Here is an 18,042-nt window from a genome sequence, read left to right as displayed (position 1 = left end):
TCTGTTTAAAGGGTAAGTAGAGAATCAATTCAGGAATCAAACCACTTGTAATTGAAAATAGAATCCTTGATAGGGATAAATTGTGTAATTAGCATGTAAAATAAAAAAAGATTAAGTAACACATGACGAAATTTTTTCTTGGTGAAATAACATAGTTTGATGATATTATGTTTTATAAATGCAATATTTTAATAAAATCACGTTTTAAAACCATTTTTAAATGTTGTTGTTGTAAATCGCGATGTTAATTATAATTTTATTGTAATTCTGAAATGCGACATACTTGTAATATTACACTCCAGAACTGCAACATGAGTATAATTAATAACACAGTTTATAAACAACTTTTTTTAATTACTTTCTCTTTCATTCATTGCACACAAGGACCAAATACAAACAAAATACATTTTGGAACCTAAATATAAATTTCTTAAATAATAAGTACCAAATATATAAAAATTTAAAACTTTAAGGATGAAACTAGAGTTTTCCACACCTCTTCAACAATACAAATGAAATGCCAATTTTTTTTAAAAAAAATTCCATCCTTGTTATTTTAATTTTTTAATTATTAAAAAACAAATAAAAAGATAAAATAACAAATTATAGCACATAAATCAATGTAAATATTAAGGGGCTGTTTGAGATAAATGTTACTTTTTAAAAGTAATTTTTTTAAAAAAAATACATTAAAATAATTTATTGTTAATATTAAAACATTAAAACGATTTAAAATTATTAAAAAAATTAATTTGAAAAAAATCTTAAAATTTGATGAAAAATCAGTTCAGTCAAATAACGTGTAAGGATGGAAAAAAATAAAAACCAACGAAAAGTCGTGGGACCTTTTTGATACCTGGACATTCATTTTTGTTTTTTATTACACGGGAGAGTCGAGAAACCAAGACTCGTCGCCTTTGATGCTTATACGCAAGTTCATGTCATGAGAGATCAATGGTGTCCCTCTGACATAACTTCAATATAGAAAGAGATTGAAAGGGAAACTAATTTCTTGCTGCAGTAACATTGGACAACCTGTTTAAGAGCAACTTAAGTTGCTCATTACTTTATGTTAGTAACAATTCAAGTATCTCTAGCATTATTCGTATCATATTAGGCAGAGGTCATGCATATTTTTCCATGTTAGCATGCACTGCCTTTACAGATTAAGAAGAACTTTGTCTTTGAATTCTCATAGATCATTCATATGAAATATGAAAAGTTAAGCACAGCTTAGACATGATAAAAACAAGGCACAGTTAGAGAACAAGACAGCCTTTTACATTGCAATAGCACCCATCACTTTCTGGTGACAAGGGTTAGCCTGCAACTATTTAAGCCTACATGTAGATATCTACAGTATATGTGTCTGAGTACTTGTCAGCCTGTATCTGCATCGTTATTGTCTTCTTGGCTATCTACTTCTTCAACTGGTTTTTGATTCATCATGAACCTCCAACTATCTCCTTCCTGTATTTCCCACTGTTTCTTCAGCTCATGGATAGTTTTGGATGCTGCATTGGCAATGGCTGGGTTTTTATCTTCTGCCAGTCTCTGCGAGGAGAATTGTAAGTGAAAATTAATGCCATTAAGAAAAGAACTAGCTTTTTTTCTAAAGAAAATTGAAGTACCTGTAAGGCTCCCATGCCTGCATTTCCAAGAGTCCACATGGATGGGGCTGCTGCCAACGCATTGGCCAGTGCTTGTCTGCACCACAAAATTAATTGAACTATAAACGAGAAAAGGGAAGCAAGAAGATGCAGGAATGATAATTGTTATGGAAGTTATTGGTCTCAAAGTCTTAAGAGGTTTTCAATGTTGATGCTCTGTCAACATTGTCCACTCCCTTCAAAATTCTGTGAAGCATGATCGGTAGCCCAGGGCTCTCAATATATGTATAACTAATACCTATTATAACTGTTGCTTATGACATTAAGGAACACAGATAAATGTTTAGAACACTGTAACAGTGTCCACGGGAAGATGCAAGTAGAACATTCTTATGCGCTGAGGTCATAAATTAGTCCAGTAAGACAAGTAACTAGGGTTACATTACTGAAAATGATCACACAGCAATTGCAACTACTGACAGTGATCAAACATTTCAAAGCTTACAGGCAAAGATGAAATCGTTGAGAACTATATTAGTAAAAGAATCCAAGTGTCGGGAATTCATAAAATAAAGGAGGGTAATAAATTCCTCTTCTAGAGAAAAACACAAACTTCTTCGTATAAAATGTAGTTGGAGAGTAGAAAAAAGTGTATTTATTGGGTTGTTGCATCTCAAGAAGCTTACCTTGTGTTGACATCTGGAGAATTTGAACATTCTGCCAATAACGATACACTACCCTTACCATCCATTGCATCAAGATCTATAAGAGTTGTAACCAACAACTCGAGCTGCTCCAGACAGGAAAAAACAGGTGAATAAGAACACATTGAAATCAGAATCATATTTATTGCCTCATCATAAAGAAACATCAGTGCAGTTTCAGACCTCTTCAGGATCTGTATAGTCAATTCCATCAGCTTCAGAGAGCGCAGATGCCATACTCCAGTAAGCTTCCTGTTTATTATCAGATGAAATGATATTAGATTTACAATTACTGAAACAATTGACGAGGATTGTTGCATCAAAATAATAAGATGACAATTAAAAAGGACCTGAATAGCAGTAATGCGATCTGTTGATACTTCTCCAGGGAAGAAGTCCAGTGTCCTACCATTTTTCTCAAGCATTATATTTTCCAGTATGCCATTAGCAGTTAGTGAACCTTCCTCCTTACGCAGCGGGCTGATAGCCAAAAGCATGTCAGGAAATAGCGATTCAGGGATGAGTGGTTTTGTATAATGATGGGAAAGATGGAAATCAATATACAAAGGAGACAAGCCATCAACAAACTCACAATTTGTACATCTTGCTCACCATCAAGTCATGGATATTTTTGACAAACTGTGACCACACAGACAAATTCATCATTCTTTCCAAAGGGCACAGGATAATAAAATCTTACACTCAGTTATATTTGGATAGTTACAGTAACTACAAAAACAAAGCAAGTAATGTGGTGCTGGGCATGAAAAACTATGATGATGAGATAATCTTACAAGTTATCTCACAACCTTATCTGCAAAACATCAGTACTACGTATTAAAAAAGAATTGGCAGTCAGCTCACCTCCAACGCCATTAGAGCATCTTCCATTGCACGTTGCTTGGCGCGAAAGTCAGCAAGGCGCAAATCAGCCTGGAAAAGTGTCCAAAGATTCCATCAAGGAGAAACATATCAGATATGCATCACTAGGAAAGATGCATCTATACTTTTAGTGTTGCATTCATTGTATAAAGAATAAATGAAGTCACTGAAGTAGAACTGGAGGCAGGTACCTCCAAGGCTCCATCACTCCAATGCTTGTCAGCAGCAGTTTTCAATTTGGTTTGAGCTCTGTCCTTTATGATCTGCAGCAAAGTAAAGTATTCAAACAAATATTTAGACGCAAGAGAAAGAAATATCATTTGTCTTTCAGAAATCCAAAATTTAACTTCTAGATTGACATACAGTAGCAATGTGATGAAGACGCTCAGCCTTTTCCTTCACATCACGGTCAATTTTCTCAGTGTCCTCTCTTGCTCGAGCTGCAAGGTAGAAGATCAACACATGAAACAGTAGAATCTGGGGAATCTTAAATAAGAGACTTTAAAGTCATCACACAGAAAGTATATAATTTCATTGTTGCTTCGTATCACATTTATTCAACCCCCACCTAAAATATGAAAAGAAAGAAAAAAGCCATTGCCTTAAAATATGATAAAAAGGAACCATCTGAAAATATGAAAAGTAAAGCTATTGCCATGAACAAAGATAAACATAAATGCAATATAAAGGATTTGTCTACATGTTCAATGGTATGAAATTAATTGATCTGATCTAGTTTTCAACATTGACAAAGCATGGCATTTTTAGTGGTGGTATGAAATTGATTGGTTAATAGTTTTTGAGAAATGTTGGCCAGAAAGATCAGAGAATTTACCATCGAGTTTAAGAAACCCAGACCCAAGAATCGCAACACCTTTACGTGCACGAGCATCCAGCCTTGATATCCCACTGAAGAAAATAAGAAAATAATGAGCAAAGGTCTATAAAACTAATTAAGGACATGAAATCAAAACATTTGCATCAGAATGAACAGCTATAAAACTGTCCATCCAATACTTTAAACATAACTAAATTGAAACATTTCAGCACATCATATTTTCTCTCAGAAAAACTTAAGTTATAGCTCATTTTGTTTAGTTTGCCTAGAAGTTTCCCACAATATGATTCATTGTCAATCATCAAAACCAGGAAGTATTCCAACTCTACAAGCAAAGTTTCCCATGAAATGGCGCTCATATATATGGTACAGTATGTTACCGTGAAAGTAAAATAATGTCGTTGCGAGCCCTTTCATTTACAAACTTGGCATCATTATATACAAATCTACATGCTTCAGCTAAAGCATGACATGAGTGAATAGTTCTCCCAGACATGAGTTGATGCTCATCTTCCTTTTCTCCAACTTGTGCCCTGATACCCAACAATTTATTTGTACTGTAAACTCAAAGTTGCAATAATCCAAATGCTAAATAGATTCAAATAGAAAAATAATAGGGCGATCTATTACACTCAAATTACACAAAACTGGAAAGTTGATCCAAAGAACAAAAGAAACACTGACAAGTGACCCTGGTTTGCTAACTTAACAAAGAGAATTTTCTTTGAGAGTGATAGAACATGTGGAACATGAATCAGGAAAAAAGATATGGCCGAGCTACAATACAAAATTCCTTTTAAAGGAAGTGCAGTGAAATCATGTATTCTTCAGCATTTATCTTTTTGATAACTGGTAAGATCAAACCTGCGATGTACATCAGACCATGCTGACAATACAATATCCTCACATAAACATTGACATAAATAATCAGATTCCGCAAGCCTAGATGCTAAGATTTGTACTTCTAACACCGACATTCCATGTTAGAAGCATGGGTTGTTATTAACCTTAAATCATACGAAATATGCATGTAAGAGCTACTGATTAGCACTGTAAGCAACATTGCAAGGAGGATTAAATTACTTAGTGCCACAATGAAATTGAAGCCATTAACCGAAATGATAATGGCAGAAAGACAAAGTCCAATAATAAAAGTAAGGATGTCTATGACATGTCTGGTAGATTTCAAGTGGTGAAACACAAGTAATTATGTAATCAGACCTGGATGAATCAGAACTGTCACTGTATGGTCTAGTACATTCTTTTTCTTCAGTTCTATGAGTTCTTGTTGACTGGCATAATGTGGAAGATCTGCGAGAGATGATGAGACTAACTGGTTTTCCATGTATGCCCTGCAAACTCTCACCAGAGAAGGCCAATTTTGCTGTCAAGAGATGCTTACTGCTCAGTTGTTGAAGCTCAATTCCTTGATGAGTAGGGTGTAGTTTATTTTTTTGGAATGACTTGGAAAAGGAACATATGATTCCATGAGATGTAGAGGTAAGTTTCCTTTGAGTCACAAAAGGGCTGCTCGAAACCTTGCTTGCATTAAGTGCCATGGGAAAGATCAAGACAAGAATAAAATGATACCAGCCAGAATTTCCCTCACAACAGCTCAATGCTTAAGTGAGAACAAGAACACTATTAGAACAATCTTAAAAAGGGATTATTCTTCATAACTGTCAAAATTCATATCAAATAGATGTGAATCATGAGATATCAAAACATTATGATCCCCGTCATTTCAAATTTCTTAATAGACACATGGTCAAAATCATGAACATACAAAACAATGAATTCAGTCTGCATCGATCCAACAAATCATATGTGTTTATGATCTGATAGATAATAAAAATGCAATTTCCAGCACAAAATTTAAATCAATGGGCATGATCTGGGCGAATGTCTTCTCCACATTTTACCAAGAGGATTACCAAATGCATTATTAAAATCTTAAAACATTCAAAGTGTCAAATGATTGATACCTTGGATCTCCAAACATGAGTAATTGAACACATCTCACAAATCCCATAATCTCAAATCCATAACTTCTGAGGAACTACCACTTTTCATTTTGGTTCAACTTTAAGAACTGATTGTTCCTAAAACTTGGATTAAAAAGTTTAGGATATTACAGTAAACTTTTGCACCAGAACTAAGATTAGAAAGCCACAATTCAGTTCTCATCGTAGTTACACACATGCCATTCATCTTATTTTGCAACAAAGCTACTTGGTTAATTCATTTAGGCATGCATTTTTTTCTTTAGGAATCATGTCGCTTTACAATTTCTTACCTAGGGCTTTAAGTTCAGAGCTTGCATTCCCAATCCCATAACATGAAACATGGTGACAAGTGATATCTTCAATTGTATAAACTTAAATGGAAAATTCCAGAGAAGAAATAAAAGAAACCCAGATACTGAAAAGTGTGAAACACTATTACAACATAACTATAACTAGAATCAGTTTACAAATTAAGAACATAAGCAAAAGGCAACTCAAAGCTTGAGTCTTGAAAGCAAGAAAAGTAAGAGAAACCGAGTGGAACTAACCTGAAGAGAGAGGGCAATGGCATGTGTAGAGGGTGAGAAGTGAGAATGGAGAAGCTGGAGTGAAAGTTGGTTATAAATGGACTGTAGATGGAGTTAGAGAAAGCCTGGAAGCACAAATTGCATCCACAAGAAAAACCTGTGGTCCATAAAGGCCAACACTAGTAAACCATAATTTATTTATTTTGATGGTGGCTATGGGGACCTCAGGGGTTCCTTTCCACTTCGAAGAGCGAGTAGTAGGTTACAATGGCAATAGTTTAATGGCGATGGTTTAGATTTGCCTTGTCACTCAACAGGGATCATTGATTTGGCCATGTTGGCATTTAGTACCATACCTGTTGATTTTACCACTTGGTTTTATTGCCTTGCTGATTACTATTCTGCCACATTACAACAATACCTATCCATTTTCAGATAAGATCAACACACACCTCTGTCCTTCCCTAGAAAAATCTTATCAGTATTTGTATTTCACGAGATAGAAGAAACGAAAATAAAATATTAACACAAAACCGTGTCTAGTCATAAAAATATAAATAAAAACATAAAATAAATAAATTTCTTCTATGTTACCTATGGCAACCAAACGAAAAAAAAAATGGCACTCGGAGAATCTTCTTTAGAAAAAGGAGGCAATACAGAGAGGTAATTCAAAGTGGATGACTGCAAACTCAGCATGCTTCTCTCGCAATGGCAAACAAATGAAAAAACCAACTACCTTCATAACAAGAGGCATTTGAATTGAGCTTGGCAAGTTAGGGTTATGCTGTCTGGTCTTGATTCATTCCTTGGATTTGGGTTCTGTTAGAATAACAACATGAACATTGCAGCAGCGCTAGAACACCACACTGAATAGGAAGCTTCATCAATAATTAAATTAATGGGATGAACCACTGTTGTTACATAATTCTCAGACATATCTGTTCTGGGAACACTCCACAAAACTATGGTGCCCACTTGACATTTCTCTAGGCTCTACATGAACTGTCCATATTCAAACACAGACTATCAGGAAAAATGAAACCATCTACGTCAGCATAACCATCGACTTCATTAGCATTCTGCGTTTCCATGATCTGGATGCAAGTCGGTCTCAACCAAACAATTTGTGATGACCTCCAGCGACTTCTCTGGTTCTGTCGGCAGCTATGGTGCGGCTGAAAAGTATAAATATAAACAGAGGCCAGAAGATGCCAAATTGCTTGTAGTTTTCTCATCTGATCCACCTTCATTTTAATTGCTTGCTTGAGTTTACAAGTCATGGATAGAAAAACCTGTGCTCTGGTAGTTGCTGCATTGCGATTGGAGAAAATGGATGTGGTAGGACAAGGTGGTGGTTATTCACCTTCAACATCCCAGTTCATCTATCAGCCATGATCCATTGGGGTTTCTCTCAGAACCTCGTGTCTGTACATAATCGACATAATAACCAGGTTTTGGGTCTCAAGTGCTGTAAAAACCGCTCCTAATTGGTACACCCTGGATCCACCACCCGAGGGAAAAACTTCCGTGAACATGAATGAACCTTTTTCGATTTCAGTAGGCAGATTGGCTTGTCAAGCAATATGAAAAGATAGACCGACTTGTGATGTGATATGAATTCAAGTGTGGCATCCAATATGACAGAATATTATTTACGTTGCACATTCATGAAGAAAAAAGAAGAAGAAAAAGGCTTTACCCTTCATCGTTCATCCATTTGCATATAAAATATTCCTTTCCTTCCTTTTTCCTATTTCTAAATCTAAAATAATAAAAAAAAAAACATAATATTTCCTACCGTTGCCATATGCAAAATTTTACTGCCTTCAACGGAATAACTTGTGGGACAAAACCACGAGTGTCCAATTATTTGCTACGAGAATAAAGTACATTTCCAACACAGAAATTCCACCCATTTTAGGAGTAGTTTTCAGCTTTAAATTTAATTTGTGGGTGGCGAATGTCATCCTGGCTTTGGATCAATCTAATTTCCAAACTGCTTGACTGGGGATCATACCCAGCTGTTTTATAATCATCCAACGTCCTCTGCAGAACTGCCTACAAGTAGTCGAAACATCAAAAGAATTACCCAACCATAATTTACCCGCGATATGGCAAGTATTTCAAATGGGAACTCTTTTTCCATGCATAAGGGACATAACATACAAACATGGAATAAATCACATATCAGCAAGAGACATACCTGCAAGCTTGATACTGCGAGCTCTGCTGCCTTTGCAAGATCATCTGGGTGTTTCTGAATTGCATGAAGAGAAAAAATGATACGCAATAAAACACTACATGGAAAAGGAAAATGACAGACTCAAAATTGGACAAGAACAAAGATATTACATTACTCCATCCAAGCAGGAGTGCAGTCATTAGATCCCCTGTTCCCTACAAGCACAAGAAGATACATACATTGATGAGCATCTTGTAAAGAATGCCAGCATAGTTCGCTAAATCGAATGAGAATTGCAAGAAACTCAACAACATAAGGGTTAACATTTGCAAAAATCATATTTTATTATGGAGCATCTTATGGCATTCTTGCAAAGAAAAAATGGTATTCAATTTCTTATGACCACATTTATGCTAAAGAGTCAAAGACTTCTTTCTCGATAATTCAAAATATTCCAACCAGAAGGGGAAAAAAGGTGGATTTAAATCACAGCTTAAAGTTTGATACGATATGGGTTAAGATGCAATGTTTGAATTCCAAAGTCCAAACTAGTTATGGCTTACATCTGTCCTGATCGATTAAGTTTCACAAAGAGTTAGCTTCACTAAAGAAGCCTTCTTATTTTTTGTGGATAGAACTATATTAGCAAATCTTGATCTCTGTTATTGCTCTTTTAACCTCTGTTTTAAAAAAGTTATGAAGTCTTTATTTAGTGAAGAAGAGAATGCATCTCATCTTCCTAATGTTCTACATGAAATTACAAAAATACAAAATTTTGACATATGAATATCAAACCCCACAAAAAATATGACAATTCACAAAAGCATCAACTCAGTTGCACTTCGTCTACTTCAGAGATCCCAGGGAATTATGACTGTATATGCAATGTGGTTAGGAATAAAACATGAATTGTATTAATCAGTGATTGATTAAAATGAGTTTAAAAGCTTTGCATTTGCTTTCAGCTGAGATTTGAAAAAAAGGAAGAAATAGCTCTGATTTGGAGTATCCAAGGCAGGGGATGTTAGGCATAAAGCAGCTAAAATATGAGGATTAAACTTGCACTGGGACATATCAAGGACTAATCAAGCATTAATCCCAACACACAGCACTCACAGATAGGTAGTTTGCACTTTATGGAGTTAGTTTGCACTAAAGAAACTGAATGTTTAAGAGTGTCTATCATTTACCTTGAATGTGGTTGCACATCTTACCACGCTTCCAATATTCATCTATGCAATTAAGGCAACAGGAAAGAACAAAAGAAGAAAAAAGCGGCATGAAAAATGAATTCCAGCAATCTAATGATAGCAACTCACTTGGCCATCCTGCCCCTGAGGGCTAGACAAAGCTTGTTGATTTCTTTTACAATTTTAATCATGCACTGCATGTTTCCAAAATTGATTACTGTACTTTCTTTTTTATTTCATTAAGATGCTACAATTCCATCATGAAATTACCAAATGTAATAATGTCACAAAACAATCACCAAAATAGTAAGAAGAGAAAGCTAACTTTCTCTTATCTCACAAGACAATGTTTTAATAGTGTTGACTAGTAAGCTAATAACATACAGATGATATGATGCGATCCTACACAAAAATAACACAAGAAAATATTTAGTACCATGCACAAGCAACCCTAGATAGTACTTACTTAAAAGTCGAAGCTGAAAAAAGGATAAAAATGCCAAATACTAACATGAAAAAGGTTGTGCTTCTAGCACATTGAGTTAAATTAAAATAATAAATCATTACCGAAAAAGTGTTAGTGTTTGGTTCATACAAGTCAAAATATGAAATAAGCTCACAATTAAAGAATTCTTACTGTAAAATATGCAGGAATTTTGGGTATCACAATCTTGAATTGATCAGGAGACTGGCCCTATAAAAAAAACCACCGGCAGAAGCATTACAACTGTGAACAGAAACCTTATTTGTGATTCTAAATGCTGCAAAATACCAGGGGAAGAATAACATTTAAGAAATATTGGGAATTACACAAGCATACATAAAGCCCCAAAGTTTCACTATTGAACTAGAAAATTTCCGTTGCACAAATATACACACACAATTTTCAACTGGTGATGCATGTTTTGCTGATGATAATATTGAGTATACTGGATAAAAGCAAAGCTCTAAAACAGCCAAGAACCAAAATGACCTAAAGCTGAAAAGCACAGAGGACTGGTGCCAAATTCAAGATAGCTATCAAAAAATTGACTGATGCCAAGTTTTAAGAGAGACCATTAAGAAGAAATTAGAACTTTCCTCTATAAGATAGATATAATTGGATATCATTTTGGCAAACAGTTCTTATTCAACCACCTTGTGCTATAAGCATCATGAAAATATCCGAACACACAATTCAGCATATGGATCAACATGGTTATTTTCTCGGCTATGAATGAAATGGTATGTGTTGGTTACAATCAAAAGGCATGAAAAATGACAGGAAACTGTCGCCTCAGTGTATGTCTCCTACACTTGTTGGATACAATTGAATATGCATGCAACGCTTGAAAAATATAGAAAACTTGAATATAAAAATTACATGAATGGGATTAAATTGAGAAGGCAAGGAAGTGGAAAGTGGAAGGATTTAGATAAATATCATTTGGATCTAGGAATGGCAACGGATCAGATTGGAGTCGGATTTTGCTCGGCCCAACTCCGATCTGGAACATCCGCACCCATCACCAGACTTCGACTCTAACCCAATCAGATAAGGTTGAGTAGAGGAAATTTTCCACCCTGGAGTGACCGGATCCCCTTTTTTTTAATCAAAATTTCAAAGATAAAATCTATGGATCATAAAACCATCAAATATATTTCAACTTCAAATCCAAGCGTAAAATCATTAAAATACTCTCTAAACAAAAAAAATTGCATTCCATGCTTCACATTGAAAATTAAAATGTTTTACTAAAAATCTATACATATTTTTAAAAAATAGTAAACAAATTGAGGGGGCCAAGTCGAGGCCTCAGTCGGGTGAAGCACTTACACACACCTAACTCTGACTCCAACTCCAGTCAAACTAAGTTGGATTTTATCCAACTCCATTTAACCTTGATCAAACTGGAAAAAAAATCCAATCCAGTCTGATTAAGTAACACCAGATATCCAATAGATCGGGTGAAATTGCCATGCCTCTTTGAATCTATGTCATCAAAGATGTGACTTTACACCAACTGTGAAGATATAGCAACCTTCCCTTTATATCTGATATTGGTTTTCATTTTTGTGTGTCAAATAAGATATTAGTGATACTAGAAACTGAAGTGTTTATGCCACAAAAAAAAAAAGTTGACTCATCCAATTAAGCGTAGGGAACCACAGAGAAGTACACACACAAAAAAAAAGGCAGTTGTTTTCATCGATTAATGACCATATATATCCAAAAAGTAGTATCTAAATAACAGCATGTGATGGCATGAAATGTGATACTTCTACACTATCACAATTCCTTGGATTCTGGAGAAATGAAACTGGAACCAAAATCAAAATGTAAACCCTTGACATATTACATCACATATCATGGTGCCCACCTTTTCCTTTTCATGACTGCCAATAAGAAGAAGGTGACCATCTATATTGATGCTTGTTATCACAACCTGTGAATCATCAAAATTCATGCATTACACCATATTGTTAAAGCAATAGCAACATCAAACAACATTACATGCATTTTATAACCAATTTTTTTTATATAAATTCTTACACAAGGCAGTTAAAGACCATGTGGTTGATTTTTGCAACAAAAGATCTTTTCTAAGATAACCCTTTTTTTCCTACAAAAAATCCTATGTTTGTAGAGAAGTGAGGCAATTGACAAGAAATTGCAATCTCAATGAAAAATCTAACTTAGGATGACAATCATGCCATGAAAATGAGAAATATTGCATACAAATCATAAATCTTGTGTTATTAAGCTACCCAATAATTGGACATACAATTCACCGAAACAGGAAACCAAGGAGAGTTCCAATTTCACAATCCATTGAAGATGAATAGGTTTCAAAATAAGATCAAGATACAGTAGTTTAGCAAAACCTTTGCAGGTCCAGCAGCATGAAGCTTGTTACAAGCTTCCTGGCCATCATGTTCAGATACAATCCTGTATAGAGAATCTCATCAGAAGGCAAAAGATTGAAGGAAAGAAGAAGCTATAACAAAGAGAAACAACATGCTAGCCATTCCCTATTGTTGCAAGACCCAGATAAAAAGTTGTCAATTATCAAAAGTTTCATATTGAATAAAGATGAAACCTAGGCAGATTGAAGATATTGAAAATCTTATCATCGTGAGGTAAAACCAGTTGATATGCAGAGATCAAGTCAATTTGCATGGTTGAAGTCATTATACATATTAACTACTTATGAAGCATGTTCCTCCAAGAGATACAAAGCATGCTACTTTTAATTTCTCATCCATAAAGAGTAGGGATTGCACATGTCATTCTCTTATGTTACAATATTATATGAACTACTACATCTTTTGAGAAATTCACCCCTCAAAAGGTGAAACCCTGCAAGAAAGTAGAATAAAAGCACTAATATATGGGAGCCAGAAAACCAAGAGGTGCAACATAAAAGTTTTAGCAATATTCAATTGAAGGATACATGAACAGAATGCCTAGATGTAAGTAGCTTGAACTAATAAGAATAACGCCCCCATCACAAATTAGAGTTTTTAAAGACTGCAAAATGGATGAATGAATCTGAGCAATGGTGCCTTATCAAGAGGTGAAGCCCCTTTTATGATTGAAATCTTGACATTTCATCATGTTTAAGGACTTCGGACTTTTTAAGTTGGCTGTGTATAAATTTTAGAAGCTTCTGGAAATGTTTTAGTTAAGAACCCATGTGAGGTTTAACTGCTAAAATTTCCAAAGTATAGATAGGACAATTGTAATTACAATTTTTCACATTTAACATATACCAGTCATGGACTAATTTGTTATATATTCCCTAGTCTCAGTTTCACGGATTGTTCAACATAAAACTAGGAATGCTGGTAAGAAATTGACAGAAACAAATAGAATCAAAATTTTCACTTCACCATTCTATTGTATGTTATTGACAAATACCTGAATCCAGTCAATTGTTCTGCTTCAAATTGGTTTGGGGTCAACATTGAAGCCACTGGAACAACCTGCAACATGAAGGTCACACACTTTGTCACCATTACATCAACTTTATCACTTACCTTCGCATCAAAAATTTATTAAGCAGATCAAACCATTATCTAGATCAAATGAAGAATTATTTTCTCCTCAACTTGTTAATCAAAATGATCCACCCAACTCAATTGAGGGTAAAGTTTTGCATATTGCTTCCACATAACCCAGAGATTTCAAACTTTGCCCAAGATTCTAGTATAGAATAAAACACACGCATGCCCACAAGTGTAACACTTGAACTGCTCACCTTCTCACGATATACTTCTACCAACTCTGGCGGAACATAAAGCTTCCCTTCATCGCCCAGAACAGGATCACAAACTAAAAAGAAAAATAACATCATGGACAGACATTCTATATTTCATTTGAATAAAGAAGACAATAAATGGAAAATATGCATGGAGTAACAATGACCTCCTTTCTATTTTTACAGCAGAGCTAACGTGAAAAACACAGAGTAGGGAATCTATCTGTATAGACAAGACAGGACTTTATTAGAGGCCTTACTAGCACTACAAATACCAGCTTGAAGTCCACAAAGTTCATTGGACCAGTTTCTTTTAAACTTACAGAAAAGAAATTATAGCCATTACAACTCTTCTGTTGATATTATGACTGGCTTTAGTTTCACCATGATCACTTGCAGACAAGGATCAATATATAGACAAAGTTGTAAACAAATACAACAGTATTTCTGGCCAATTCAAAGGTATCTTCACTCAGCTTTACTAGTCAAGGATATGTATATCACATAACCTTTGAGCTCACATGCACATGTGGTATAAAGATGATGATTCTTTAAAACAAACAGGTAAGTTGTCTAATGAACATAGTAAGAAGCACACACTGTAGTCAAAGTCAATTCAGGTAGTTGAAAATCCATGGGTTTATTCTGGAGGTCGGAGGAAGCAAAGAGCAAATATGCTGGAATAATCTACTCACCATATGTAAGTTTTGGATTTATAGAACGAAGCTTCTTGACAACTTCCAATACGGTGTTCAAGAATGAAACAGAACCAATATAGCCTGCAAAATAACAGCAAGAACTTATCCAAATAAACAGAAGAAGAATTTTCTCATTAATTAAATAAATAAAATAACACAGCAATTTATTTGGCATGCCTGTTAATAAATGAGTATAATACAGCAAGTCATTTGCTTTGAGGCCTTCCATTAGCTCCCATAGTTGCTGTCCATTTAAAACTTGTCCTTTAAAGGTTGGATATCCTGTTCAATTTTCAGATCCATTAAACATTAACTGACCTGTAATTTGGCTAGGGGACCATGCCTGAATTATACAGATTGACAAGCATCGCACCGTATATCTGAGACTGATTGAGTGAAGTAGTATAAGCAGCTTGCCTGTGTGATTTGAGAACTGTACTGAATTGACTGGATCCACATCATAGCCCAATAGTTGGAGAGGAAAGACAGCTGATTTATTTCCAACATATCCCTAAATGGAAATAGACAATACAAATGTTAATATGGGAATAGAATCTACCAAATCTAAAATCATGCCAACAGTGCACATTAAGAATGCATTTGAAAACTACAGACACCATGGCATGTATAACTACCTGGATGAACAACATGATATCCCTGACCTACATAAGCCATAGGAACCACTACATTGTAACCTCAATGGAATGATAAATTAGGTTCTATATGATAGATTCAGCTTGAACATATATCAGTAACGTTTGGACTGTACTCAGACATGCGAACTAAAAGTATAATGTCCAACTCTCCCACTAAGATTGCCTTTTTCATCTGTTTGCAAAATATGTTCTTTCATAAAGAACATCACTAGACAATAAGGCACTACATATCCCTTTTTGTCCATGGATTACGATGATTAAACTTAATCTTCACATGATTAAGATGAACTGAGGACACTCTGAAATTCATTTACATTTATATTATTCTCTTAATAATTTAAGAAGATTCAGTTCACATTTAGCAGCACGCCAACATGCTACAAAAGACACACACATCTGCCACGTCACCATCATAGGCAAGCACACACCGCAGTCAACCCCGCTCCACACGCACCCAAAGTGACAAACCCACAAATGTTAAAATCACGACAAAGATAGAACATTTGAAAATTAGATCCATTTATAACCAATCTAAACCAATCATTCATTAATTAAATCATCACTCCACCTTCCTGGTTTCATCGATCACCTAACTCGTCCCTTTTTATCACCATCCAATATTTACAGCAAAAAGCAAATGCAACAATTCGCAAAACACACAACACATGAGTCCAAAACCAATAACACCTCCAACATTTACAAATTATTATTACGACTTCCTATAAAACCACATTTCACATAAATTTTCAAACTTCTTATCATAATCACTCAAATAATTAAAATTTTCACAAATCACAACCAAACACAACTATCCATAGAAAGTCTCAACTCTGTATAAGCTTAGATTAACACAAAAGTCAACACTTTGACCATGAAAGTCTCAACTCTCACTTCGCCTCCCTTCACTTTCGCAATCACTTTTCTCGAGAACCAAACAGGAAACGAAAATCAAAACCTCAGATTCTCTACAGAGATAGAAAACGAATACCTGAACAGTATGCGATTGAATGCTGAGAACGCGACCGGTCTCTGAAGGAAGAGCCAAGGACAAGATCGGAGGCGCCATTTCGAACTTTCTCGAACTGATCGATCTTCGGATTCCGTGAAAGAGAATTCAAATACATAAGTAAAAGAGGAATTGGAATCTAATTCTCGGTAACAGTGAAATGGATTACCTGGAAATGAAAATGCGATGAGTTTCTCGAGGGATTACACGGCAAGAGCGAAGCAGCATGGAAAGAGTGGAATAATTATATATATATGACAGCTTTAGATAGCGTGAGATTTGTGTGTGGTGTATTTATACTTAGAGTTTGTGGTTGAATTTACCAAATGACACTGAGGATTTGTGGATATTGCATGAATGCTTGTTCAGGGTAAACTACGTTTCAGTCCTCGTATATCAAGAAACGTTTCAGTTCGATTCTTATAGTTTTTATTTGTTAAATTGTGACCCTGAGATTTTATATTTTCAATGTAAATTTTAATTATGAAATTAAAAAATTAAAATCTAGTTTACCTAGTCATTTCAACACCAAGAAGATTTAAGAAAACAGGTGAAATTACATTAATTTAATAAAAATAATTGGCTTGGGTTAACTAACTCAATAACTCAAACCCTTTTTTAATTAATCCCTAAATTGGATTTGATAATTATAATTAAATTGCTTAGGAAAACTAAAAAGGTGGGTACTTTCTTGGAAATTTCTGTTTCATATTATTTATTATTAAGGATTCTTATGGGATATTATCATTAGAAAGTTTGCAAGGAAAGTTGTGAAACACAATAGATTAAGGTGGTATTTAGAAATGTAGTAGTGGTTATTTTTTAAAATATTTTTTTTAGAAATGTATTAAAATAATTTTTTTATTTTAAAAAAATATTTTTGATATCAACACATTAAAATGATCCAAAAACATTAAAAAAATAATTTCAAGTAAAACAATTTGAATTTTCATGAAATGTCATTTGGAATTACATTCCAAATGGCACCTAAAGGGGTGTTTGACACACCTTTTGCTTTTAGATGTTTTTTCAAAGTATTTTTGACTTGAAAATACATTAAATTGATGATTTTTTTTGTGTTACCTGAAAGTTATGATGAGTTAATGTTAAAAATAAAATAAAATTATTTTAAAGCATTTTCAAGCGAAATGCTATTTTGAAAAGTATCATATATCACAATCTTAAACACCTCATAAAACGGTGAATAACTTTAAGAAATTATAAAGAAAAATTATCTATAAAGCTAAATGGTGTGGTGTTTTTACTATAGTCACATTATTGTTCACCCTCTTACATTTTATTGTGGATTATAATAGTAGAATTTTTAATAAATTTTAATTTGATCCTTGAACTTTTAATAATAAAAATTTTATTTATATGTTTTTTTAAATAATTTTTAAATTTATATTTTACTTCTATGTGACTTTTTTTTCTTATTTATCCTCTTTTAAAAAGTGATTAGTTTTTAATTATATTGGATATATTTAATTTTTCAAGAG

At 34.3% G+C, this 18,042-nt stretch overlaps 2 protein-coding genes across 4 annotated transcripts; both read right to left on the bottom strand.

The window, feature by feature from the left end:
- Positions 1 to 1,166: 1,166 nt before the first annotated feature.
- LOC133671588 (senescence-associated protein AAF, chloroplastic) lies at positions 1,167 to 6,745 on the bottom strand. The gene is made up of 13 exons (XM_062092378.1): positions 6,589 to 6,745; positions 5,256 to 5,655; positions 4,415 to 4,567; positions 4,032 to 4,105; positions 3,560 to 3,636; positions 3,388 to 3,459; positions 3,179 to 3,247; positions 2,907 to 2,953; positions 2,665 to 2,794; positions 2,498 to 2,566; positions 2,297 to 2,400; positions 1,632 to 1,707; positions 1,167 to 1,554 (listed from the first exon to the last, which is right to left on the bottom strand). The coding sequence occupies exons 2-13, from the start codon at positions 5,591 to 5,593 to the stop codon at positions 1,381 to 1,383; spliced, it is 1,383 nt and encodes a 460-aa protein (XP_061948362.1). The 5' UTR covers positions 5,594 to 5,655; positions 6,589 to 6,745; the 3' UTR covers positions 1,167 to 1,380.
- Positions 6,746 to 8,196: 1,451 nt separating this feature from the next.
- Positions 8,197 to 16,836, bottom strand: LOC133671589 (pyridoxal kinase). 3 transcript variants are annotated; one of them, XM_062092380.1, is made up of 14 exons: positions 16,713 to 16,836; positions 16,526 to 16,628; positions 15,299 to 15,392; positions 15,059 to 15,163; positions 14,879 to 14,962; positions 14,184 to 14,257; positions 13,844 to 13,908; positions 12,808 to 12,871; positions 12,303 to 12,368; positions 10,580 to 10,636; positions 9,943 to 9,984; positions 8,923 to 8,967; positions 8,774 to 8,827; positions 8,197 to 8,628 (listed from the first exon to the last, which is right to left on the bottom strand). In XM_062092380.1, the coding sequence occupies exons 1-14, from the start codon at positions 16,769 to 16,771 to the stop codon at positions 8,488 to 8,490; spliced, it is 1,053 nt and encodes a 350-aa protein (XP_061948364.1). In that variant the 5' UTR covers positions 16,772 to 16,836; the 3' UTR covers positions 8,197 to 8,487. The 3 variants fall into 3 exon arrangements, with proteins under 3 accessions (XP_061948364.1, XP_061948365.1, XP_061948363.1); XM_062092381.1 differs by lacking the exon at positions 9,943 to 9,984; XM_062092379.1 differs by lacking the exon at positions 9,943 to 9,984 and having other exon boundaries at positions 14,879 to 15,163.
- Positions 16,837 to 18,042: the final 1,206 nt, after the last annotated feature.

This window comes from Populus nigra, chromosome 13 (genome assembly GCF_951802175.1).
Source record: "Populus nigra chromosome 13, ddPopNigr1.1, whole genome shotgun sequence".
In the NCBI taxonomy this organism is placed as follows: Eukaryota; Viridiplantae; Streptophyta; class Magnoliopsida; order Malpighiales; family Salicaceae; genus Populus; species Populus nigra.
Note: the sequence above shows the minus strand (reverse complement) of the source record. Positions and strands in the feature narration are given on the sequence as shown.